The sequence below is a fragment of the Malus sylvestris genome, chromosome 3, assembly GCF_916048215.2.
Source record: "Malus sylvestris chromosome 3, drMalSylv7.2, whole genome shotgun sequence".
NCBI lineage: Eukaryota > Viridiplantae > Streptophyta > Magnoliopsida > Rosales > Rosaceae > Malus > Malus sylvestris.
The window spans coordinates 11,009,800-11,036,421 of NC_062262.1; the positions used below are offsets into that span (position 1 = coordinate 11,009,800).

Here is a 26,622-nt window from a genome sequence, read left to right on the forward strand (position 1 = left end):
ATTGCTAAAGTCAAGGACAATGGTGGATAGACTTAGGAGCAAACCTAACACATATGTAAGGACAAAAGTTGCTTCATCAACTTTAAGGAGAAAGCGTTGGGAGAGCATTGTCTTTACATGGGCAATAATACTTATGTCAATGTTTTAGGTGAAGGAGATTGGAAGATCAACAATTGTAAGTCTACCATTGTACTTAAAAATGTTCTGTTTGCACCAAACATTAGGAGGAATCTTGTCTTTGTTTCTGTCATAGAAAAGAAAGCTCCAAACATTAGGAGGAATCTTGTCTCTGTTTCTGTCTTAGAAAAGAAAAGTTTTGAGACAAATTTCATGAATGGTGTTGTCATTATTGGGAGAAAGGGTTATACTTATGTAAGGAAATAAGAGTCGATAATATCTACTCACTTTTTATTAATAAAAAATATATCTTCCAAGTATGGTACTTCATCATGCGAGATCTTAGAATGACACTTAGTTGGTTACTAAGGCATTGTCTTGGTGAGTCGACCACACCCACAAGAACATCGTGTGGTTTCCAATGGTATATCTATAGATATTCGCCATATGTTTACGACATTGGCAATAGGATAGTCTTGTCGAGTATGAAATGAATAGTAGCAACCAACGGTGTGAAAGTGTTTGTTAACTAATACATGTGAATCATGTATTAAAAGAAAATGACTAGAACGAGGCTAGTTGAGACTCTCCATGAACTCTCTGCCACCTCATGTTTTTGATAATGTTGACATATGAATTGACGTTAAACTGTGGTAGTAGAGAGTCCCACTTTGAGAGAGTCCCCTTAACATTTCTCGAGTTGATAATGAAGCCGACTTTTTAAGTTCTGCATTTAATTTTGTGCATGTATTTTATTGCTGTTTGGAAATTTGTTGTAATTGTTCTCTATTTGGTAAATTCTTTAATATAGGGTTAAATTGGAGTTGATTTTATGCTTCAACCTGAAATTATGCCTCGAAATTTGTGTAAAATTGAAATAATACGTGATATAATAAGTTCACGTGTTATAAGATGAGTGAATATGATCATACAATGTACTAGCTCATTCACTTCATAAACAACTCACTACTTGGTATCACTTGAAAAATCTGTGTTTTCTCATTTGTTAAGGAACCGAAAAAAGCACTCATCAACTCAAAGTACAAAGAGCAACAATTAAACTTGGCAACAAGGAGAGGCATTGTCATTAAAAAAAAGGACTTAAAGAGCTGAAGGGCGCTTTGTTTTTTTGAAGCTCGTAAGCTTTCTTATCATCATGGCCGTAGACAGACCAAACATGATCATCATCTTCCCGTTGCTTGGCCGCCACTGCCTCCTCCTCGGTCTCCTCCTTATTGTTGTCGTAGTATGGAAATCATTGACATCCGTAAGGGTAACAGTCCGCCAAGCATCTGGATCGTCGATGGAAGCCTACAAACATAAGGTGCACAGTAAGTAGCTTGTTGAAAAATCGAAAGCAGTATATCTTGGAATATTAAAACACACGTATTGTGCACCTGGCGATTCAAGACGCAGGGAATCCCGATCGCATGCGAATCTCCATTCTGAGGCAAAAAAAAAAAAAAAAAGAGAAAAACAATTATTTTCATGAGCAACAAATCCCATAATTTGATAGGAGAAATAAATTCGCATATTTGACACATCATTCAAGTATCACAGTCTTCATTCAATTATCATAGGAATTCCACGTGAAAACCGTAGTGCTTGCTGTCAAGGCCTATATCAAATATTAAAAATCCTTGGATTATTGTGGACACAAAGAATAGCAAACTCACTGAATTGCTAACTCTTTTACGCGACAAATTTTTCATGGTGGGGATCAAAGCCTAATAGAAATGATGCCTTGCTTATTACATTGTTCACAACAATATATAACAAAACTAAATAGGGAGATAAAAACAAGAATTGTCAATTAAGGAAAATTATCACATGGGTTGGATTCTTACCTTTATTTCTCTGGGTGGCATATTGCAATAGAAGGAAACAGTATTAATTATGTGAAATCCTTGTGCATTGAATGTTACCCGCAGCATGATTCCAAATTATTTCTTTCGTTTGGCCAAAAAAAAAAAAAAAGAGAAGAAAAAGAAACAAAAACAGAAACATGACTCTAACTGAAAAAATAAATGTTCTAATACGCATTTAATTAACGTTAGCGATGGTGTTCGTTGTTGGTTTCGAGTTGGTGTTGATACTAGCTATAGCCAACCCTAAGTCGCGCTGTTTGATTAATTATATCGCGATTTCAGAATTTCGACTAAGCAATAGCAGAACAGTGGGGAGTAAACTGCCGGACTCCGGCCAATATTTTTAGCTAAAAGAATGTCTAGGATAACTCAGGGAGCTCTCTTCAAACAACTAAACGAACGCAGCTTTAGAATTCTCCTCTTTGTACATGTGCACAAGCTTATTCTGTAAGCAACGCTGGAGAAGTGTTATCACCCGATTTAGCACCGCCACCTCAATATATAGAACCAACCTCGGCAACCAGCAAGATCCACCCCTTCTCGTGCTGCCAAGGCCTTTGAATCCTCAACATACGAGTTCGACTTAGGTGACTAGAGAGTCTAGGAACCCTAAATATCTATATGAGGTTTTGCACAAGTATCACCTGAACTTGTAAGTATGTGCGTTAATATTAACAAATTTTTCAATTTTTGTTTTTTACCACCTACACTCTCTTAACTGTTAGAATCTACCACCTACGTTACTTTTCATCTATTTTTCCGTTATAATATGTCACATGTCCTTCACATGGGGGGATATTTTTGTCAATTCACTTCCTAGGGTTCACTAGAGTCAATTTATACAGAGGCAAACGACATTTTTTTTTAGCATCATTGGAGTTAGGTCATGAAGAGAAAGGGAGAAGTTGATTTCGGGTTTGAATTTGGTAAAGATTGTAGAAGAATTGAAGTGAAATTATACAAAAATATAGTCTTTCATTTACAATGAATAGTTTGTTGGGTTTCTACCTATGTGTCCTGCCTACATTTATTGTAATAGTTTCAAACCCTTCCCCCTTCCCCCCTCCCCCCTCCCCCCTCCCCCCTAATAATAAAAAAAGTTTAAAAAAAAAATTTATAATGAATTTTCAATTTTTTCTGTAGGTTGGCAAATCGATTTGTGATTTCCTTAATTTATTCAAATATTAATTTTTCAATCTCTTATGAAGGGAATTTGGTTGCAAGTCGTAGATTTGCACCAAATATGAAATTTGGGTGATCTATTGCCAAAATAAAAAGTATGGGTGGTTATTGTGCACACACCTATTAGTTCAAGTGGTACTTGTGCAAAATTCTCATTTTTTAACATAAAATGTACCTTTTTCTATGAAATGTAAGTAAGGTATAAAATATCGATGATATCGGAAATATCGGTAGTCCAAAAACATTGAAATTTTGATGGAAATATCAGGATATTATCGATATTGATAAAAATTGAATAAAAACCACGGAAATTGGAAGAAAAACTTGGAAATTTTTATTGAAACTTTGCATGATGTTTATTTAGTCAATTATCTATAAATTATCACAAAAAATTGGAAGGAAATGCATTGCATGATGGATTTAACTGATTTAAGTTGATTATATAGCGAGCTGGCAAACATTGTGAGTGTAGAAAATATGTAGTAATTAATGAAAGAAGTTTAAACACACCATAATAATTTATATATAATGAATTAGTACAATATTTTACACTTTATACATTGCATGGTAAGATACATGAGTGACTTGGTACCACATAGAGTTCCTATCAAGGTCTAAAATATCGATGATATCGGAAATATCGATAGTCCAAAAACATGGAAATTTCGATGAAAATATCGGGATAATATCGATATTTTAGACCTTAAATGTAAGGGAATTAACTTGACTCATCAATAGTTGAGGAAGAGTTCCTCATCAATTTACTTCGTAGCCAATTCGGTACCATTAATATTATAAAGCACTCTATAGATATCATCTTTGTAAAAAATAATAAAATATAAAATCATTTAGTAATCAAACTACAAAAATAAAAGGACAAATTCAATAAAAGAATTATGAACATCTATCTATTTATTATTAGTGATTGATTGAACAACCTTAATTTTAATTTTTTTTTATAGAGATGATATTCACACAATGATATATAATATAAACAATCACGATTATAAATACAAAGTTTTGTTCATGAAACACTTATATTGAGGAGAAACTCCTCTGCAATCTCCTGTCTTTTGAGCGTAAAAAGAAAGCGCTAAAGGTTATTGCCATTGTTTGTTAAAAGATTGAGTGTCCTAGGTTATAAAAAAAAATACATAAATTGATGGTTAATTGTCCTTGGTAAAGAAATTGGAGTGCTTGTTTGTGTCATATAGTAATATGTCATGTCCTTGTATGCACCATGAAAAAACTATGAAGCTGTTAGCTTTCTCGTCTAGGACTGATAGCAAACGACCAAAAACGAAGATCTCCACCGTAATTAATTGGACCTACATTAAAAAGACACCCATAAAATAAAGCGAAAACTTCCAGTACTGTTTACTTTAACGAAAAGTTATATTTTTACACTAAAAAGTTAATTATAGTACTATTTATTTGATCTTTTATTTTAAGAAAAACTAATGAAAAAGGCTTGAAAACTTTGAGTTTTAATGATAAGGACAAAATAAAAGGTAAAGTGAATAGTACCATAATTGACTTTTTAGTGTTAAAATGTGGTTTTTCGTTAAAGTGAACAGTACCAGGTGATTTTCGTTAAAATTCCCTTTATTTTATCCTTATTGTTAAAACTCAAAATTTTCAAATCTTTTTCGTTAGTTTAAAAACTTCCGATATTGTTCACTTTAATGAAAAACTATATTTTTACATTAAAAAATCAATTCTGATACTATTCACTTTACCTTTTATTTTATCCTTATCGTTAAAACTCAAAATTTTCAAGTATTTTTCGTTAATTTCCCTTAAAATAAACACAAAGGATGAACACTTAAGCAAATGTGATACCTTCTTTCCATCTCAGTTTCTCAATATTTCTACACCAGTCTATCAAGGTACATTCATATTTTGACTTTTGACGTTCTTCTTTGGGCGTTAACAAATACATAGAAGGCCAAAAGAAGTAAAACAAGAGTCGCGCCTAACGAGAGGACTTTTATGCCCGTGCCATATGTGCTGTTCTGCATCCCCTCCCAAACTCCCTGCAATTTCGATGCATTAGTTGATGGAACTAAGTTTGTTAAATCAAATTAATTGGGGTGCTAAGAAGGCTAAATTTCTTCCTGCATCTCCCCCCAACGGGACAACACAGAAATACAAACTTCAGTTTTCCGTAAACAGCTAAACAAAATAATGAAGCAGACTGTGTAAAAGAGCAAGAGTACAGGATCAGTTCAATGATTATGTACAGACTGTGTAAAATAAGTAGGCAACATGTTCAAGAACAAGGCTATCACCACACTTCAAGGCGATAATAAAAGCTGGAACACGAAATAGGCATAAAAGAAAATAACCACATACGTACTAATAAGGAGACTAGATAGAGGTTCCCAGTGAATGTCTAATGGTTATCGTACTTGTGGAATAAACCCAAGCTACTCTCTCATGATAGAGAAACAGTCGGGATATGATATTGGACAGAATAACCATGATGCTTGGTTGAATACAATTCACAAGACAGACTTGAGGTCAAGCAGCCTAAAGAAAGATTTTCTATATTCTAAATCCAAACCACCATTAACAATTTCCAGCAACAATTACCATTTCAATTCCGAAACCCCATTATAACAGAGTTTAAAAGTTGATGGTGGATACCACCTGTAAAACATCTAAACAATTTCTAAACATGAACGCTGCCTAAAAAAGGCTTTCATTTTCTTAAAAATCACAAATTATTTTCTTCGACCACAATTACATTTTCTCTTCCCCGGCCTAATTTTTAGTCTGACAAAACTGAAAATGTGATGGTTGACTGTAAATTTACCAATTAAGATAAAACACTATAAGATGGTCTAGCACATCCTGCCACATGCATATGTATTTGGCATAGGGAATTATTAGCCTTGAAAAAGAGACTTACTGTGATGCCAAAAGTACGCTTATGTTGATTTGCAAAGATATTTTGTGCATATTTATAAAGCTCCACATCAAGATGGTTAAGTTCCCTTATCTGCTGGAGGACCATTTCGGGTACCTGGAGCCGTGCCTGTAAATTTTAAGGGTCAGAATGACATCTAAAAGAAGAGAGGGCCCAAATTGAGTATTTTGCCTCTTGGCACATTGTCGCGCATGCCAATTGGCCATCCAATGTAGTTCTCCTTGGTTTGTGTTTAATTATACAGTTTACTAATTTATCCGTATTATATGAGTGTCTTGTTCACTTTAGCACTCAAGGGTTATTTTTAGTATTTTGATAGTTTCACCTAACTCCCCCTCTCCCTTTATATAGGATAGTGCTATTCACACACCCAATTTTACCTCCCACAAACCCTTGTTAATTTTTGGCCATTGATCTTCATTTCATTCGATCCGACAACCAAAAATTGAGAGGAGTGTGTGAGAAGTAAAATGGGTGTGTGGATAGAACTACTCTTTATATATAAAGAAGTGAAAAAAGGTGGGTTATAGCAACTCAACACTGACATAGCAAGTTCAAGTGCTTAGAAGGTAGTTTGCAAAGCAACATGCAAACAAGGGCAACAGGCTTTACAATATTTATTTCCGATAAATCACAGGTTCATATATGTTCTAGATTACATGTGCATCTAACCAAGAAGAGAATGAGTACAAGGATGAATGAATGCTGTGCACACACATTAATGAGTGATGCAAAACATCATCTATTATACCATCTACTTTGAAGAAACTAGAAACCTAATGCTACCTGCTTTGTAAAGTTTGCAGGGGAGATTCTCTTCAAAGAAGAGATGCGCCGGTTCGCTTGGGTGTTTCGTAAACTAGAAATGCAGTCTTCATAAGCTTCCATAAGCTCTCCCACAGTCATCTAATAAGGTGTAGAGAGGATCAAAGTCAACAAAGTGGAAGCCAGATCAACTATCATTGTGTCAATAACTCAATATGCAAAATGGCTTACATTTCCTTTCACTGCTTCAACAGTGTCAGGTGAAGCAATCTTACTTTCCTTTCCATTTGGGGTCCTGTCCTGTCATATACAGAAACACTGCAGTAAGAAAGCTGCTAAGTCAATTTACAAATACGAAGCAATCCACGTACTGATGATGGTCTTTTCTAATTACCCGAAGTTCATTATTATCTGACTTGGAATCTGAAACTGAGTAGCTCTGTTCTGTAGAACAAGCAGAGGAATAAGATAAATGCCAGATTGTAGTGTAAATCAACCCTATATAGCAATTATAACAAATCAACATGTTACCCAAAGTACTATGCAAATAATTTGGTAATCCTAAAAAACTCAGCTAGAGGCATTACACAGTTCAAAGTTGAACTCAATGTTCTCAACTTCGTTGTGCTCTTAACGCTGAACAAATAGTACAACTCCATATTTTTTTAGAGTACTACACCTGAACAAGGTTAAATAACAGAAATTTTAAGTAGACGCCACACTGACCGGAATTGCTGTTAGCAGCACTCTCCTCGCTAGAATTTGATCCTCCTAGCTGTGAAATCACCTGGGCGCCAACTACATTTGCAAACATGGTTGCAGATTCTCTGTGCTCCTCAGTGAGACCAACATATAACATATCATCCAACCTCTTCTGAAAAATTTACAAATCGCTACAGTGATTACAATCACGGGAAAATGGATATTGAGAGAAACAACATTTATAACAAAATTGAAAATACCATGGAAAATTTTCAAACTTCATTTTAATTACCTTTGCGACTTCCAGGACATGTTCACCAAGATGTTTATACCTCTGTACGCAATGGCGCACTTCATGTGATTCTGATAGATAGGAGTTGTTTGTCAATCCTGCAACCTTTTGAACTAGAAAGTCAACCATATAATAAATTAAAGTATTATATACAGATGTGTGCGTAGTGATGCTTCAACATAATGAAATCTCATAAACTCATCATTTTATAGCCACTAGGGGGTCCACATAGAAGAAAAATCAAACAAAAAGGTCTTATGGGAGGAATCTCATTATTAAGAAAAATAAGCAACTATTTAGCATCTAAGACTCTAAGCAAAGCATTCTAGCATTTTCACAAGTCATGGATGGAGCAAACTAAAAATAAGCACTAAAGATTTCCATGATGTTATTCAAAACTATAGGAGGACAAACAACCTGGAATGTTTCTCCGTTGTGAACAATTTCTTCAGCTATAGGGTCATTAATGTACTCGTGTAATGGCATCACAACTTCCTCCATGTTGTACGGGTCACTGCTCTGAACATAACCTGAGCCTTTATGCTCTTGACCATCTCTCTGTCCAGAAAAGTCAGTACATTACAAATAATATGTGAAGAAGAAATACTGCACTTCAGCAGAAATATCCCAAAAGTGCATGAGAGCTGCAGAACCAAAAAGGTCAACTCGTCCAAGCAGTACATAACCAAAATAACATACCCGAGCAAAAAGGTCTTCCCTCATCCATGGAACCAAATATTTCCATGGCCAGATATCCAGCGTGCTTACTCCTTTAGTCTTTGACCGTATACGTCTTGCCATTTGTGTTGCAGAAGTTAAATTAGGATGTACCAAAAACCTAGCAGCTACCTCTACTGAAAATTCATAAGTACTAAAAACACGGTCAACCGGATCCCTAAGTATTGTCACAACTGATGTTCTCTCCCTGGGAAGTTTAGACATCATGCTATAGTCATCATGAGTAACCAACAACCTGCAATGTCGCTTTCTGCAAAGGGTATGGAATTAACATCTATTAAAAATGCAAATATATGCAAAATTAGGAAAGGAAAGGGTTAATAAAAGGGTGACAGAATATTATAGTTCTGTTGGCATCCAACTTAGTAGCTGACTTCAGGCTTAGTTTTACTTTTTAAGATGCAAACCTAGTAGAAGCACATATGATACCCTTGTGATTTTTCTTCTTTTAATTGTATTTTTCTCCAACTTATGACTCAACAAGTAGAATATCACAGTCAAAATAGAAAAAGATGGCTGAAATGATAAATGATAAACCTTTCCCCTCTCCAAGAAATGGAGCTACCAAATTCTACTGTATCTGTCAAGTTTATTTTCCAAATATAAACAGCCTTCCTGCAAAACTTTCTCAACACAATTCTACAAACCACTCAAGCCTACAGACATCTCAACTGTAAATCAATCATACCCTTGTAACATTTCAATGCTCAAAAATAAAATAGTATATACTTGAGTTTACTAATTCTTTGTTGACAAAATTATTTGAACTTAGAACTTAAATGATGCTAAAGTATTGAGAATTCACTGAATTGAAAATGTCAAGAACAAAAGTTAACAAATAGAACTCAAGATGTTACCTAGGATCAAATCGCAGCTTATCATAAGATCGAGGGCATTCCAGAGAGTTGTAGTACAACTTTCTCAAGAAACTGCAAGTGTATTTATAGCCAGAATCATGCATTAATACAGTTGTCAAAATTATGGGTGTCAATCTAGCTTAAAAGTTGGACCTATGCGGAATTACCAGTGGAAATAAGTACGCCCTCCTGTTCTGGGGACATGAAGAAAAAACAGCAAATCCCCCAGTGTGTGTTTGTCTTCTTTAACTTCTTGTTCAAGTGAAGAAGAAGCCCATTTTTTGACAACTCTTTCACAGTGACCAAAATCATTCCTAAAAGGCGAAGCATTTGCTGATACAGAAGGTGTGGATGAGTTATAAGAACCCCAAGAATAGCATCCTGACCAATATAACTAGGCAAGTAATTGCAACGAAACGAACCAAAAGAAAACAGAAAGAAAGTAACCAAAAACAATTTATTCAGAACAGCACGGTCCCCATTTCGTTTGTTACTCAAATGGGTTCAAATTGCATAAGGTTCACTCCAGACAATCCCACCTAAACCGCCCCGAACATATATTTAGTGTACAATATTACCAAGACCAAAAGTGCTAACTTGAAGACTATAAATTACGAAATGATAAGAACAATTAAGAGCAAGCATAAGAGACACAAGTTGTGTTCGATACATACCGAATCCGAGAAGCAACAGCAGGACAGAGAATTTCAGAGTAAGATCCATGCACCTTATTCCTATTCTCCAACCACTGCTGCAAACAACAAAATCAACAATATCCAAAGTTGGCATCTTTCAAAAGAGTTCAGAAAAATAAAAATACGTATATATATATATGTATGTATGTATCAAATGAAAAATGAGTATCTATCAGCAAACCTTTAAACTAATTCTATTAGCTGGTGCAAAATTTTCCCAGAAAATTCTCTTATTTTCCTATCAAACAAACAGGATTAGAACCCAAAACCTCAAAATTCAAAACAAAGACCAGACATTTCCGGAATTACAAAGCCGAGATATGGAAATATGCAAACTTATAAGAGCCCACAAAATTGAAACCCTAACGACAATAAAGCGGAGCGAGAAAAGGGGGGAAAGGAACAAAATTCGATACCTGTATCGAAATCGGGGGTGTTGTGTTCATAAACGGTGTTGGGAGTGTAGCAGACAAACGGAGGATGATGAATGAGGGATGACGGATGTGGTCCCCACCTTTCAGAACCTTTAGAGATCCTGAAAAGGTAGGTCTGTCCAACCCACCCGGATTCAAATTTTCTCAGCAACCAAACAGCCCGATTTTCTCAGGATTTTTATCACTCAATCCCTCTGCGGTTATGTGTGAGGATGGTCATGTAAAGATACAGTGTATCTATCTGTTTGTGTATACAATTGTGCGCGCGCTACTCCAAGTGGAAAGTTTCGTTGCATTGAAAGAATGAAATAGTTAGAAGATTGGGTCACAAAGGCTTTTTGGGGACACTAATTTTGTATTGTTAGTAGTGCGACACAGCGTGTCCCTCTTATCTCATGGTTGGACAATAGTGGTCCATTGCTTTTAACTCGTCAAAACAAACTATTATGATTTTTTTTTTGTTAGTTTCGTATGTATTTTTGTCAAAATGAGTCACATAAGGCTAAATCAATGAGAAAATGTTAAAAATTAAAATGAGAAAATTGTGGCAATGTTCCTTCAATTTTAATCCAACTGGAGCAATGGTCGTATAATTTTTACCCCAATTAGAGAAATAGCCTCCAAACTTTAACTCAATTGTAGCAATCGTCCTTCCACCTTGACTTATTTTGACGGAAGTTCTAACAAAGTTGACGAAAACAACACGTTTTGATGAGTTAATAAACTAATAGTCACATATTTTTAGTTGAGAGATCAAGACTCAAGTTAAAATTAAGAACTATTGCTACCATTTTATAAAATTACCATAATAATACAAGGTGGGGGCCAAAAAGAGTGGAGCCCTCTGCCTATCCGCACTTGCTGTTTTGTCATATGCAATGCTCCTTGTGCCCTGGTGCTATTGTTTCTTTCACGTTCCCGGGGCAACCACTGCACACATCCTATGCTAGTTCGATTTCTAATTTTGAGTTAATCTGTATAACTATTGCACCACTTACTCTCATAATTTATTGACTGAATTTGGTCTAGTGAAATTAAATCTTTACGTTGTCAAAATAAATCTTGAATTTAAAAGCTTGTTTGGTAAGTGCTTTGTTGAAGATCAAATGATATAAATTAATATGGTGTGTGAGAGATAAAAGGGGTTTGTGGATAGTTTCACTCTTAAATAACTGAATTTTTTTTAGAGAAAATGTTATTGGACTCCAAAAGCACTTGAAGTGCTTCTCCAAAACTAACTGAACACCTCCATAGCCTCTCCATTGCCTCCACCACCATAATCACCCTAACTACCATTTCTGCCGCCATCACCTTTGCTATGACTCACACCCCACTCCCATCACGCATATTTACTGTTTATTTCATTCTCATGATATTTTTCGCGATTTTCTTTTTCAGAGCATCGTTCTCAGTGTAAACTACCAGACATAATTCTCAAAATTTAAAAATGCAAAATTTTGCTTGCCATTTTCGTTTACCAATACAACTTTGACAACACTATTTCAAAAATATTGCCATGGATGCCCTTTATGTACTTATAAGCAAAAAAGGAGTTATGGAAGGAGGTGTTATAATTAGCACTAGTTTGTGGACTATGAAAATCATCTCAAACAGTAGAGAAAGAACATTCGATAATATGATGAAAAAAAAAATGAATAGAAGAATGAGCACCAAGTACCAGGTTGTGTTCCCAGCATACTAAAAAATCTCACTAAAATAAGACTTCATTACTTAAGTATTTTAGAAAAACAAGACCAACTCTTACCCAATCAAATATAATAAGTGCTCATTTGCAGTAGCGGGGCCTATATTTTGGACTCACAATTCTATTATGGGCAGTCTAGTTGTTACAAGGCTTCTCATTTATTTTGTGTTTTAGCCCAATTTCATAGTGGACCAGACGAATAATATACAACAGGCTTCAATAAAGTAGGCACTATTATATACAAGGAAAACGATTTTCTAACATCATTTTTTTACTTTGGCATAATATTTTTCTTTTTCACACTCTTGTTAATTTTTTTTGTTATTCATTCTTTTATTTATCCAATCCAAGTACCAGAAATAAAAATAAGGGCGTGGGAACCATTTCCCTAAACAAATTATAAGACCAAAAAGAAGAGAGAAAAACACAAGGAAAAAAAAAAAACTGGTAATTGTACATATGTAAAGGGTAAATTTATTAATCAAAAGAATAAAAATCAAATTACAGCTTGTGTGGAAAAGACTGAAAACTCAGATTGCAATAATACAGATGCAACCATATGATCTGAAAAAAAAAACCCTATCAATCAAACAAGAGAGTTCTTAGTTAATTTCTTAACCTCATGGCTATCTTTATCTTGGATCAAAAGTGGAGTGCCATCCTTATCTTTGATCTGAGATCCCAATGAGAGGTCACCACCAGCTTGTCTCTTCTTGTTTTCCTGGGCACAGAAATACGAATACAATCCCATCCCAAAAATGGCAACCAGAATTCCAATTATATTCCTCTCAGTGAAAGGGTCATGAAGTAATGTGTAGCCGAACCCTAGAACAAGGCATGTCTTAAGGTGGCCTAGCACTTGATATGTAACAGGTGATGTCTTGCCAATTACTAAGAAGGTGCTGAAGTTTACAGACACGGCTATTAGGCATGAGAGTATGATGAATACCTGCACACATAAACAAAACATAACGCAGAAATATGTTAGAATCTGAAGCCACATATTAAAATAAGCATCCACCTAATTGATGATGTAGATTGATTGTTTGACAACGTATGGCTAGAGAACGTTCAATTATATGTATTTTAACATTTAGATGTGCAACTTCTCTTGTTAAATAGGTTGATATGTTACGTTGTCATATTTTATATCAACTAGAACTATAAAAAGGTCGTATCCAGTGCACAAGGCTCCCGCTTTACGCATGGTCTGGGAGAGGTGAATGTCGGCTAGCCTTACCCCCATTTTATGGAGAGGCTGCTCCCAAGTCTCGAACCCGAGACCTACCGCTCATGGGCGAAGGCACTTGTCATCGCACCATCAACTAGAACTATGAATCGTGAAAATGTTTCATTGAAATTAATCATGCTTGTTCACTTCTTAAGCAGTCTGACATGCTATATAAACTACTATATTAGCACTCCAAAAACCTAATTATGTACTCCTTATAATTGTATTTTTCTTTCTAATTATAGAGTTTGGGGGTGCACAATTAGATTTTTAGAGTGTTTATAACAATTATATATATGTATATTATTTTTTTCAGATTATCAATCATAACCATTACTCTTCATATCTTAATAGGCCTGACATATTATATATACCAGAACAGTTATTATTTTAATTGAAATCAATCATGGAATATAAATTGCAATTAGTGTATGAAAAGAAGAATCTACCTACCAAAACTATGGAAGAATATTTGTGGGCAAAGACATTTTGCTTGGTGAGGAACTGGTCGACCACAGGGCCTGATACAAAAAGAATAGCTGCTTGAAAAGGGGCTGATTGGTAGAGAAGCTGAGTAGAGGAGACATTGAGCCTTTTCTGTATTGTGTTTGTTAGCTGAATTGGAAGCTTAGTTAAGAATTAACTTGTTCTACAAGCAACTGAGCCAGATGAGCCACCCAAAAGAGACTTGAAAACAGAAGGTAGTTGGAAAATAAAGAATAAAAATTTGAAGTGCAATAAAATAAAATAAAAAGAATATCGAGGATACAATTTGTCCAACACAGGTTGTCACGATGGCTAGAAGAGAGAGAGTAGTTCCAACAAAATTGAGCTGGAGGTCTGTCACTGAGGCAATTCCAACTCCAACAACTAATAAGAAGAGAGAAAACTTGATCTTCTGGCTGCAATAATTAAGATAAAAATAAAAGGGTTACTAATTTTGAAATATATATTAGTATATATAACTTGTGGAACTTCCATTTAAAAATGCTTGATACCTGAATTGTTTTTTAAGGAAAAGAGTTTCCAGTAACACAGTAAAGGGTATAATTGCAAGCTTGGTCATCTGCAAAAACAAGAATCCAAAATGTTATAACAAAGACAATTGTGCAGAACATATGACACTCGACGGTGCTACATGTACTATATCTACCGCTCATCTTTCTCGTACAGATATGACCTAAAATTAGAAAACTAAATTAAATTACCTGGTAGAATCCAATGGAATTGAATCCGAGGCTCAAGTTCAGCAGTCCAATGGAAACACCATTTAGAATACCAAAGAGCATGACAGTCTTCATGTCAATTGATTTACTCTCGAAAAATTTGAGACGTTGTGCCGCATGAAGGGTGCCAAATGTTACCATCAGATGCCAACTGGTAAGTGTTGTTGCTGCAAAAAAAAAAGAAAAAAAAAAGATTATTGAAATGAAAAAAGAAAAAAGAAAAAGTTTATTACCAAATGAGGAAAGAGAAATTGATCTATTACCAAAAGGGAAGCCGAGATTGCTCATCAAAGCTTTGTTGCATATAACAATAGAGACAGATGATGCCACTGAAAGAAACAGTGCACCAATAACGCCCAATTGGAATCCAGCCATTTCTCCCATGATAGGATTGTACGAGTTTCTGCTTTGGACTCTATGATCAGTAAAGAATCGATGAGAATATTTTTTTTGGTCAACGAAAGAATTGATAAGAATATGACAAGGAAAATAACAAATAGATAGATGAGTAAGTACCTTGAATTCAATGAAACCAGAAATCCTGATGGGAGTTTAGGAGCCCCAGAAACCTCAGCAAAGATAACCGATTGCAACAAATGATCAAGGCTACTTGTCAACCTTTTGAGATGATCAAATGTGCCAATTATGATTTGCTAAGGATTCATATGTATGTATATATATATATGTACAATACGTAGCTAAGAATCTTACAACTCCATGCAACCCTAGCTTTACAAACTGATGGTGGAGTTGGATATGAAAGACCAAGCTTTAATTGAACCACGAACTCAGAGAGAGAAATGGAGAGAGAGAGAATAGTATTGCCGTGGCAATAATTGACTTGTATAAGAATGCAAAGGTTTTGCACCCTTTTTATTTTAGATGGTTTTTGTGGTTGGTGCCAAACGCCGTTAAATTTAAAACAATATTATTTGGATCTTCTATTTATCTTTTTTTTCTGGGTCGAAGGATATTTTATTTATCACATGTTCCTTTCCTGTTTATTCAGAAGCAAGTTAACGGAAAGTATAAGCAAACCTTGCAACTGACAGTCAAATAAAAATGACCGTTAAGATGTCAACCTGATATTAATTTGAATCCCAGAAAGAACCTCCCACTTCCTATTTGGAAAGTGAATTGGAAAAGAGTCTTTGATGCACATGATGAAATTTTGTTCACCAAGTAATTTACTTTACATTTGAAGATGACTTTTAAGTTTTAACTCTCAAACGCATGAATTGGATTCATTGCTTGGTAAAGCAATTTTTGATAATCTAATTAAAAAACCATTTTTAACCAAATAAAAAATCCCATTTTCGACAAAAAAAAAAAAACAACCTAATTAAAGATCTCTTTTGCTGATTGATCGAATTCATATGGATTTTGGCATGATATAAGTCCAAAAATTACCGTCATTCAGTATTACAGTATGATATTCCTCTTCACTTATAAGTAAGAGGCTTTAGGTTCGAATCTCGTGGATGGCGAATTTGATACCAAATTAGGTTGCACATTGTGTCGTTTAGCCGAACTCTTTCTTCTCTTAGTATAAAATATATTGTTATACTTACAAAAAAAAAATCCAAAAATTACCATGGTCAATTTTTTTTTGTCAACAATTGATGTTTCATCTTCTAGCTAGCCAGTAATCATTAGCGACTGAGACTGATCAAGTCTGATTAGACCGATCATGTCCATGTATTTGGTGGGAGGGAAGACCAATGGAATTTTCTTTGATAAACTTCTTTGCACACCATGACACTGGTTGAAATATTAAGAAGTCTTGGCAAACAAGCCAGGAAGGTGAGGTGAAACGTTTCTTTTATGAGGGTGAGGTATCTGCAATTGCAAGCAAATTGTTTGGCACCCTCAACCTCAATTAGTGTCTGGTGAAAGAAGAAACTTGAGTCCCACTCCAATTTATTTTTTTTGGTAAACAAAAGAAATATTGGCCCATCGTTTGCCCCTTTTTATGGCATCACACACCAAGACATATAAATGGAGCAAACAAACCTACCTTTCAGAATCTTAAAACACGATCGGCTTTGGGGTGATACGCATTTTAGTTCATGAATGTGGAAGTCATAACATTCTATATGTATACATGCATGGTACTGCAGTCTTGAATCTTAGCTGGTGTTAAGTGATATCTTCTGATCATCTAGCTCAATGTAGTCTTATATCCTAGCTAGAACGTATACTTTCCAAGTAAACATTTAGAAAATGAGTTCAAATGTCAATGGCCATTAATTTGATTTACTAGTGTGTTCAACTTAACCTTTATTAGAAGAGAGTCTGAGTTCAAATATCACATGTGATTATGGGTAATAAAATCCTCACAATAGTTTTTGTTATTATCCCTGCAGTCAAGGAGGGAATAGATAAATTAGAACTCAACACACCGGTATGGTGTAAGGCAAGGCATATCTGATGTCTAGGGTCGATTCAGAAGATGAATGAAAATTCAAGAGTTTAGGGTTTCTTGTAAGAGGAAACCATTACTTCTCATGAGAGCTCATGGTGGTGCATGTGGTGTGATTTGGTTGGAGGGTTTGAGGCCTATTATCACGCTTGTCAAGTTAATTAGATAAAGCATCTCCAATGGAGATTTCAAGAGAAGAAAAATGTCAAATGTGAATTTGAAGGCCTATATGGCAATGCCAAATTTTCTTTTGCTCTAACCCATATGTTTTTATTATTAAGGAATTTTAACGAAAAGCTCCTGGTATGGTAAATTAGAACTCAACACACCGGTATGGTGTGAGGCAAGGCCAATCTTCAAAAGAAAACCAATCAAAACTAATTTTCATGATTTTTTACTGGTGCATTATTAGGATCCACACAACAAAACATCTAAAAAATAAAAAACATGTCAAAATTGACAGCACACAATTCTATGCCAATCTACATAGGTCAGACGATTCTTAGTAATGTAACCAGCGGCAGAGCCACCTTGTAGTTAGAGGGGTCATTTGACCTTGTGAACTTTTAGATTCCATTATTAATTTATTAATGATCTACCATATTCTTATATATTGAACCTTGTGGCCAACTAAACAACTTAATCTCTTTTTGTTATTTGACCGAAGAAACGCTAACAAAAAATAAAAATCTTTTAGCCAAAACCCAAGTCCTTACTGCTGACAAGTTGCTATAGTCACAAGTGGTGTATGAGAAAGGCTAAGACCTGGCGCACCTTTCCTGATTCGACAAGGAGATATTCTTAAGAAGTTCAAATTCATACGAGTTTCCAGATTTGAATTTCAAAAACCCTTCTACTTTCCATTCTTTTTTCTTCAAGTATATTAGTCAATTAGATCAAAACCTCCTATAGTCCTATTCCAACTTTCCAATACTCTTTGCTTATAAATACCACTCATCGATCTCCTTCTCTTTCCCATCAAAACTTAAACAAACAGATAGAGAAACAAGAACTACTTCGTCTAATCGTCTCTCTTTTGTTAGCAATGCCTAATTCTCGTGGGAAGTTTGGTACGTATCCGCTTCCGTCTTACAGACCGATAAATCATTCGCTTCTTTCTCCACAAGATTGTTGTTGAAAGAAAACCTTTGATGCCGCCGTACGATAACCTTGTGCATGAAGAGGACCTCTTTGGCACCAAAGAACCATGGAATATTTGGGAAGAATACGGAGGAGATCAACACTATAATCAAGAACTATATTTCTTATGCAAGGTCAAGAGGTTAAACTCGATGGGTTCGCACATCCATCGCAAGACTGATCATGCAGGTACTTGGATTGAACTCAGTGAAGAAGAACTGGTTTACTATATATGCAGAGGAAAATGGAGATCTCAACCCTGTCGGGCAAAAAAGGAAGTTTTTATACGAGAATCAAGGCTCGGAGCAACACGCAGGGTGGTGTTTAGATGAATATAGTCTGCTTGTTGGAGCTGATGGCCACGATCCAAAGGTCTCCAAGAATTACTATACTAATAGGTATTTTGATCTTGTGATTTGTCGGTTGAGGAAGAATGAGAGGTCTTACGGTTATAAGAGAAAGTACAGATCTACGAAGGAGATCACAACTTAAGTTACTGGGTTTGGGTCAAGTTCAACCCTGACCTGTTAATTTAATAGGTCATCCAAGCCTAACCCGTTAAGCTAACGGTCATCCAAACTTAACCCGTTAATCTAATAAGTCACCTGTTTAACTTGTTAACAATTTTTTTTTGTTTTTTGTTTTTTACATTTCATCCAAATCAAATACAGCCCCGTTTTGTATAGTATAATTCGACTTTCTATCAATTATATGCGTCTCCGAATCTTAACATGGTTTGGGAAATTGTTTATCAACTAAAACACAGTAATTCTCTTTCTCAACCAATGTCACACTACAATGGCTCTCTTTCTCCATCAGCGTCTCATTGCAGCACTTCTCTTTCATAACGAAAAATTCATCTTGTTGCAACTAAAATTTTCTCTATGTCAACCTTCTTCTTGCATTGCATCCTCTGCTGCTTTTTTGCCAACATTTACAGTAACAAGTCGAATTGATGGCTTTCGTCCCTTTGTCTTTGGGGTGGGTTTTGCAGTGTCTTCATTCACCTATATGGTTTAAAATTTTGAGTCAGAGAGCCAGGAGAGACGTAATAAAATGATGCAAAGGGATTAAATTGGAAATATTTTTCCTTGACAAGTCAAGGCCAAGGTGGTGCTTTACAAGGTGCAAACACAATTATATCACAAAACACAAAGGATGCATGCAGCGTTAAATGTTTCTATTCATTCGGCCCAACATAAAGAAAAAACTGGATAAAGAAGTGAAATTTCCATTAGTGTTGATACCAAATGAACAATAAAAGTAAGCATTAATCTTGCATAATCCGATATTTTATTCTAAACTACTCTAGTTTACGACCCGAAGGGAATTCTACTTCGGGTGCAAGGGATGGACGCCAAATGGCCTAACTCACATTTGTAAGAACAAGTTTATAACACCTTATCTAAGAATCAAGCATTCATCCAATTGAATCACAACTAGTTTAAGCTTTGTATTTAAACAGACTTAATAATTAAACCCTTAGAACATACCTACATTGTTCAATCCTGATGAAGAAGCTATTGCAGCTTCAGTGTTGGAAACCTTCTCCTCTTTTACAATGACAATAGCTTCTCTAATCAATAGGTCTTAGAACAACACAAGATGGTATCGCAAGAGCAGTGGTTTGAACCATATATATAGTACTCCTCTATCCATTCCCTATTAGAATTGGACTAGAATTCAAAGTTATACAAACCATAAAGATTTTTGAGACCATAAAGATTTATCCCAAGACTTGTAAGAATCATACTCATACTCTTACATTCTCCCACTTGACTATGATTCATCACAACAAATAATCATCTCAAATTATTATAAAAGTGATCAAATAAGTCATTTACCATCACACTAGTACATAGACACAACCAGCTTACATAAACCAAAACAATGAATTTATAATTGCCTCTGCAACACAAAATGCAAATTTAACTTACAAATCACAATGTCCAGTTCATGTTCATAGCAATGTATCTAAGCTTAAGAGTAAACCAAGACATCTACTCCCACTCATATAGCCCAAAATTGATATAAAAAATACCAAATATTCTTGACAGTAAGTTGTCAGCTTAAAATTATTCATAATTGTATAAATATCACATTTATGATCCAATCAACATCATTATCATATTCATAGAAGCGATCACCAAATCTTTTGGATAACAAAAGCTTAACCTCACATACAACTTACCTATGCATTTTAAAGTATTGAACTTAAGAATCTTTTCTGTTACATCACAGAATTAACTCAAAAGTCACAACATACTTAATTTGCACTTTGTAATTATGTGAACATTTAGCAAAACCAAACCAATTTGCTCCCACTTATCTAGGCCGTACTTAACACAACCAAGTTAAGTACAAGTTAATAGCAACTATATTAACTAAAAATCATTCCAATACAATGAATGACTAATCAGAATCCATATGGAAACCAAATTTGTTTCCTTTTGAATGCTAACATAATAGGATCCTTCTCATTACTTAAACAAATTAAGTAACACAAATAATTCAATCAATTGCTTCAATAAAACCATAAACTGGTTTTTAAGCATCCAAATGAATTATAATGGCCGGCCTAAATACTCTTAGCCTTATGCTTACATTCGAACATATGATTCTCCGACTTAAGCATAAGAAGAATGTATTACACAGCTGATAAAGAAACCGGAGATATGAATCAATTGGTTCCCGAATCCTCACCAATTGCATAATCTCAGTTTAGTCATATACACCTAAACCATTATGCAAACAGTCTATGCATCAAAAGATAGTCACAATCCATTCGGAAAAACTTATCTCACATAAACCCAAAATCACTAGTTTCAACAACGATCAAAATCAGAATAGCAAGCACAATACTTTTGCATTCAATTTTATCCTAACTAGTTCAATAGTTCAATATCCATCGAGCAAGATCAACCAAATCTTGATAATATCTGGATATATATCACAACAATATGTTTTGATTAAAACAAGATAATCAAGAGAGGTCGCACTTGGTGCGGTGGTAAGTGCCTTCGCCCATGAGCGGTAGGTCTCGGGTTCGAGACTTGGGAGCAGCCTCTCCATAAATGGGGGTAAGGCTAGCCGACATTCACCTCTCCCAGACCCTGCGTAAAGCGGGAGCCTTGTGCACTGGGTACGACCTTTTTTTTTTAAAACAAGATAATCAAGACCACTATTTCTTATGGAGAGCTCAAAGTTCAGCTTCCTCCCTATTTGTGATTTCAATCAATACATAATAGCGGAAACATGCATCATAAATGAAGTTACAAATATACATATACAATAAGCATGCATCTTAAACTCCATGATTTTCATAATAGAATAAATAGACCATAGACAATAACAAGTCTATTAATCCTAAGATTTATACATGATAACATAAGTTGACAATAATCCAAATTAAAAATCTTCATATCTTTAATTCATTATCAACACCATCATCAATTATATATAGATTCGTAAGCAAGTCATTGGAGAAAATAATGACAGCCGCTTATCTTTAATCTTATGAATTTCCAATAAGATGACAAAATAATTATTTACTTTCCAATTCATAATAGAATATACATTTTGTAAATGGCTAAAAGTTTAATGTCGCAAGAGTCATTGTAGGCGGTCAATAAAACATCTACCTTATATATTCTTCTGTATGTGTTGCTCCATAGCACCCACAAGCTTTCATATTTGACGAAAATTAATATCATAGATTTGCACCGTATAAAGAATACATGATATGCAGTCAATTCTATTAATTCCAACCAAACTTGACATAAATCAAGCCAATTGAAAATCAATAATTGACAATAAGAAGTGCAAGTGCTGCTCCCCACAATTAAATATATTGTGATTCCAAACATCTCACGTAAATCACAAGGTGGCATCTATAGGGATTTCGAGTATAATTATGCCTTCACAATATAAATAAATAAACAAGCATATTTGAAATAGCAAAAGCCCTAATTTATTATGCTCCAATTCATCGCACTATATAATCATGTATATAGGAAAACAATTAATCATGCATGAAATAGTGAAACAGAGTTACCCGAATGCATCACTGGACCCATATTCGTCAACCCGACTGAGATTCCTCAACTCCACATCAAAGAAACAAACTATCCATTAATGCTTGAGAACCATCCATGCGGATTGTCATCATTCCAAATTTCCATGGACCTCGCCATTGTTACAGACACGCCGAACCAAAATCATCAACAAAGTTATCAGCAAGAATCCCATCGGCACCAATTCCCAAAAAAAGACAATTCTCATTCATATTTCAATAAAACAAGAGAAACAATAGAACAATGAACGAGTTAACGTCAATAGGAAGGGCCAGAATGATAATCTCAATATGCAGATAACATGATCTTTGTTCAATGGTTCTTAATAACACAATTAGCATACCAAAATACAAGTTTATTCATTACACTAATAAATACAAAGAGGATTAATAAGCCAAAATTATCTCAATCTGCAAACATCATAATCAACACAGCGAAAGCAATAATTTAAAAAAGTGAATTATGATATTTAAGAGAGATGTATACAACTAAATTACTATACTTATCATCAAATAAGCAAGCATGAAAAAGTTCTCTCAACCCCAGATTGAGAAACACAGGTTGCAGAATCTTGACACCAATTTCATTTAACTCAGTCTAAATGTTAAACAAAATTTAGGAAATTGCAATGAGATTTCAAAATACATACCCTTTTATGAATGGTTTCAGGATCGTATCAATCTCATCATCAATCTCGTCTTAAATTTAGATTTAGATGAGTGATGAATGGAAGATAAGATTCTTCGAAGGACAGTGAGGGAGAGCCCTTTTCCGAAGAACACCATAAAAGGTAAAGACCCAGATCTCCCAACCAACAAAAAATCTAGTTATTAAAATATTACCTAAAACGACACCGTTTCGCGATTCCTTTTCCAACGGCTCTATTATAAACAAAACGACATAGTTTTTGAATTTATGTATTTCTAAGAGCCCTAAAGCTCAGTTCGAAACCCAGGCAGTGAAGTTGTATGCAATATTTCTTAATCATGAGTCAAATTCAATGGTTGAATCTTTATGACTCTGATACCACATGTAAGAACAAGTTTATAACACCTTATCCAAGAATCAAGAATTCATCTAGTTTAAGCTTTGTATTTATACAGACTTAAGAATCAAACCCTTAGAACATAGTTGCATTGTTCGATCCTGATGAAGAAGCCATTGCAGCCTCTGTGTTCGAAACCTTCTCCTCTTTTACGATGATAATAACTTCTCTAATCAATAGGTTTTAGAACAACACAAGTTGGTATCGCAAGAGCATTGGTTTGAACCATATATATAGTACTCCTCTGTCCATTCCCTATCAGAATTGGACTAGAGTTCAAAGTTATACAAACCATAAAGATTTATGAGACCATAAAGATTTATCCCAAGACTTGTAAGAATCATACTCATACTCTTACAATATCTACCAATAGTTTTGACCTTCTACTTCCTGGAACATATATATTGCAGCCCAAAAAGCACCCAACTGCTGAAGTTTAGCTCAAAAATTGACATATCAGGTTCCAAGAATGCAACTTTAAGCTGGGAAAATTAAAATGAGATCAATACAATCGTGCTTAATAGCAGGAAATGGGTGGCTTAAAAATTCAATCTTTTAGACTTTTCAAAGAGTATAATTACTAAACAGACGAATACCCAATTGGTTTTGGGCAAATTAAGCACTTGAATGTTCAACTAACTACTTATAAGGTTGAATAAATGCAAGCTCAGATTAGTTTTATTTATAAAAAAAAAAACAAATTGTCAATCCAATGACAGCTAATCCTCAATGCATAACAAAAGTAATGCTTACAATCAGTAAACTAGATTTTGGTATCGAGGAGATTGGGACTATCAAGCATGCCAGCAATAATTGAGAATATGAAATAGCAAACGAATCTAATTCTAATCGATACCAGGAAGGTTTGAGTTGGCAGAAACAATCCAATTAACGAGAATGCAGATGACAACGAATGCATTTTCAGAGAATGCAGAAAATAAGCTTCCATAGCCTCCCATAATACATTCACATGTGGCTAATATCATTGAAACCCGGTTAACCAAATAGCATAAACAATCCAATTAACGAGAAAAAAACACAAAATATGCCGATTGTCACGTAATTTAATGATCATCAAGAAATAAAGTAAGGAAATTGAGAGAGCAGCACAACAAAATCCTAGAAACCCCAAAATCTCCAATCCAATCACACGTAAACCCTAGTAATCGCCATGAAATAAGAGGTGGAAGGGAATCGAAGTTTACCGAAGAGAGTGGTGGAGTTCAGTAAAATTTCTGAGGGAGAGAACGGGAGCTAGAATCAGAAGCAAGGAAAACTTCTCAGAGAGCAGCGGCTTGCAATGCGAGACAGAGTGAGGGTCTTCTATTATTGACTATTGAAATTACACAAAAGCTCTCATTGACTATTGAAATTACACAAAAGCTCTTAATAACAGGTGTTAACGAATGGTTAACGGGGTTTCGCGAGTTCACCCAAAATAACCCGTTACCAGCCGACCCGTTAAACACTCATCCAAATACTCATTTTAACAGGTCAGGTCGGATTGGATTAACGGGTGAGATTTAAAATGCTAGGTCTATCGAAGTGTACGCAGGACTGAGTGGCACAGAAAATCTGTACCAAAAGTTTGATAGAGGTTGTAGTTTCGTTTGTTCATTAGTATATGTAATGTTTCTTTTATCGTTTATTCTTTTAGTTTATTTCTACAAACTAATTTACAATGGTATGATTCTACTTCGTGTACTCTTAGTTTATCAATTTTCCATATTTTATATGGAAAATTTACATCCAGAGACAAACACAAAGCATAAACTTAAATCCAGTCACCATATCCGCATTGATGGAAGTACGAATTTAAAAAGAAAAAACTCAAAATAAAAACTCTCAGAATAAGGTTACTTGCAAAACACGTCACTAATTACTTAACATCCTAGTTCAGCCAACCTATCATCAGGGAAAGCACAATCAACTACTTCTTGCTTCCTCGGCAACAAATAGCACGCCTTTGGAGTCACATTGCTTGTAATTCCCTCACATCAGTGCAGTTCCATTGCAAGTTCATTGGCTTCTCGGTCAGAGTGATTGTCCCATCATTAGAAATGATGCATACCCCCCTGAAAGGATCATTAGGAATTCTCTCCAGTCTCGTTGAACAAGTAACATTCTCAGCCGCAACTTGTTTGTAGTTGACGTTTGTAATCAAAGGCAATGCTTGAGGATCGAAACTGAGGTCCTGTTGGATTTTTGAATTGACTGGACCGTGGGACACTATTATAACGACACCGATATTATTTCTAACTTTACCGCATGCCTAATCTGTCAGAGGTGGAGTTTTACTACAGAAGGCCTCAATATTAGTTGGAGTGGGGTAATCATATTTAAACCCATGGTTTTCTTTTTCACCCATAGATGTGGGAACTGGGGTCCTGTTGGATTTTTGAATCAGCGGGCCCGTGGGGCCCTGTTTCAATGACACTAATATTGTCTCCAACTTCACCATCTACCCAATTCGTCAGGTGTGGGGTTTTACCACAAAAGGCTTCGATATTAGTTAGAGTAGGGTAATCATATTTAAACCCATGGTTTTCTTTTTCACCCACCAATGTGGGATTTCAACAATCCCCTTCACGTAAACTCAGAAGTCGACTCTATGTTAAGAGTCGAGACTAGAGGCCGGCTCTATGTTAAGTGTCCTGGCTTGTTCCCTTCTTGGTGACAAGCTCGTTAGCTTACACGGGCCCGAACCTTAGCTCTGATGCCATGTTCGATTTTTGGATTGGCGGGTCCCGTGGGGCCCCACTCTAACGATACTAATACTGTCTCTAACTTTACCACTTGCCCAATCCATTAGGTGAAGAGTTTTACCACAAAATGCCTCGATATTAATTAGAATGGGGTAATCATATTTAAACCCATAGTTTTCTTTTTCACCCACCGATGTGTGGGATTTCAACAGGTCCAAGTGTGACCCCGGATCTTTTTCCTAGGGATCCAAGGATCCCATGATCATGACCGTTCATCGTACATCGTGCAGTCAGTTTTCGTTAGGTACTATTTAGATTTAATTTTAAATTTTAAATTTTAAATGATTTCTGACCATACAATGTACGATAAACGGTCACGATCACGGGATCTTCTGGATCCTAGGAAAATGATCCGGCGATGATCATTTTCCACCTGTAAGAGCTAGTCATCCAAAAACATACTTCAGTTTTCAGGTCATCCTCAGCCTTTTTC

At 35.2% G+C, this 26,622-nt stretch overlaps 2 protein-coding genes and 1 long non-coding RNA gene across 12 annotated transcripts; all 3 read right to left on the reverse strand.

Moving 5' to 3' along the window:
* Window positions 1–4,992: 4,992 nt before the first annotated feature.
* On the reverse strand, window positions 4,993–10,930 carry LOC126615948 (protein-tyrosine sulfotransferase-like). Of its 8 annotated transcripts, none has more exons than XM_050283883.1 (14): window positions 10,565–10,930; window positions 10,330–10,386; window positions 10,128–10,201; window positions 9,621–9,834; window positions 9,454–9,525; window positions 8,558–8,846; window positions 8,276–8,416; window positions 7,859–7,963; window positions 7,591–7,738; window positions 7,259–7,308; window positions 7,096–7,164; window positions 6,886–7,005; window positions 6,082–6,207; window positions 4,993–5,203 (listed from the first exon to the last, which is right to left on the reverse strand). In XM_050283883.1, the coding sequence occupies exons 3-14, from the start codon at window positions 10,174–10,176 to the stop codon at window positions 5,063–5,065; spliced, it is 1,524 nt and encodes a 507-aa protein (XP_050139840.1). In that variant the 5' UTR covers window positions 10,177–10,201; window positions 10,330–10,386; window positions 10,565–10,930; the 3' UTR covers window positions 4,993–5,062. The 8 variants fall into 8 exon arrangements, with proteins under 8 accessions (XP_050139840.1, XP_050139838.1, XP_050139845.1 ...); XM_050283881.1 differs by having other exon boundaries at window positions 10,128–10,204; XM_050283888.1 differs by having other exon boundaries at window positions 9,621–9,786; window positions 10,565–10,928.
* Window positions 10,931–12,738: 1,808 nt separating this feature from the next.
* LOC126615951 (UDP-xylose transporter 1-like) lies at window positions 12,739–15,595 on the reverse strand. Of its 2 annotated transcripts, none has more exons than XM_050283895.1 (7): window positions 15,261–15,595; window positions 15,008–15,147; window positions 14,727–14,911; window positions 14,517–14,584; window positions 14,288–14,420; window positions 13,972–14,133; window positions 12,739–13,236 (listed from the first exon to the last, which is right to left on the reverse strand). In XM_050283895.1, exons 2-7 carry the CDS (start codon window positions 15,126–15,128, stop codon window positions 12,874–12,876), a joined length of 1,032 nt encoding a protein of 343 aa, XP_050139852.1. In that variant the 5' UTR covers window positions 15,129–15,147; window positions 15,261–15,595; the 3' UTR covers window positions 12,739–12,873. The 2 variants fall into 2 exon arrangements, with proteins under 2 accessions (XP_050139852.1, XP_050139850.1); XM_050283893.1 differs by having other exon boundaries at window positions 15,008–15,159; window positions 15,261–15,594.
* Window positions 15,596–18,914: 3,319 nt separating this feature from the next.
* LOC126615956 (uncharacterized) lies at window positions 18,915–24,884 on the reverse strand. Of its 2 annotated transcripts, none has more exons than XR_007620953.1 (2): window positions 22,361–24,884; window positions 18,915–19,313 (listed from the first exon to the last, which is right to left on the reverse strand). It is a non-coding gene; the product is annotated as an uncharacterized LOC126615956 (long non-coding RNA). The 2 variants fall into 2 exon arrangements; XR_007620952.1 differs by lacking the exon at window positions 22,361–24,884 and adding an exon at window positions 19,800–21,289.
* Between the last annotated feature and the right edge of the window lie 1,738 nt (window positions 24,885–26,622).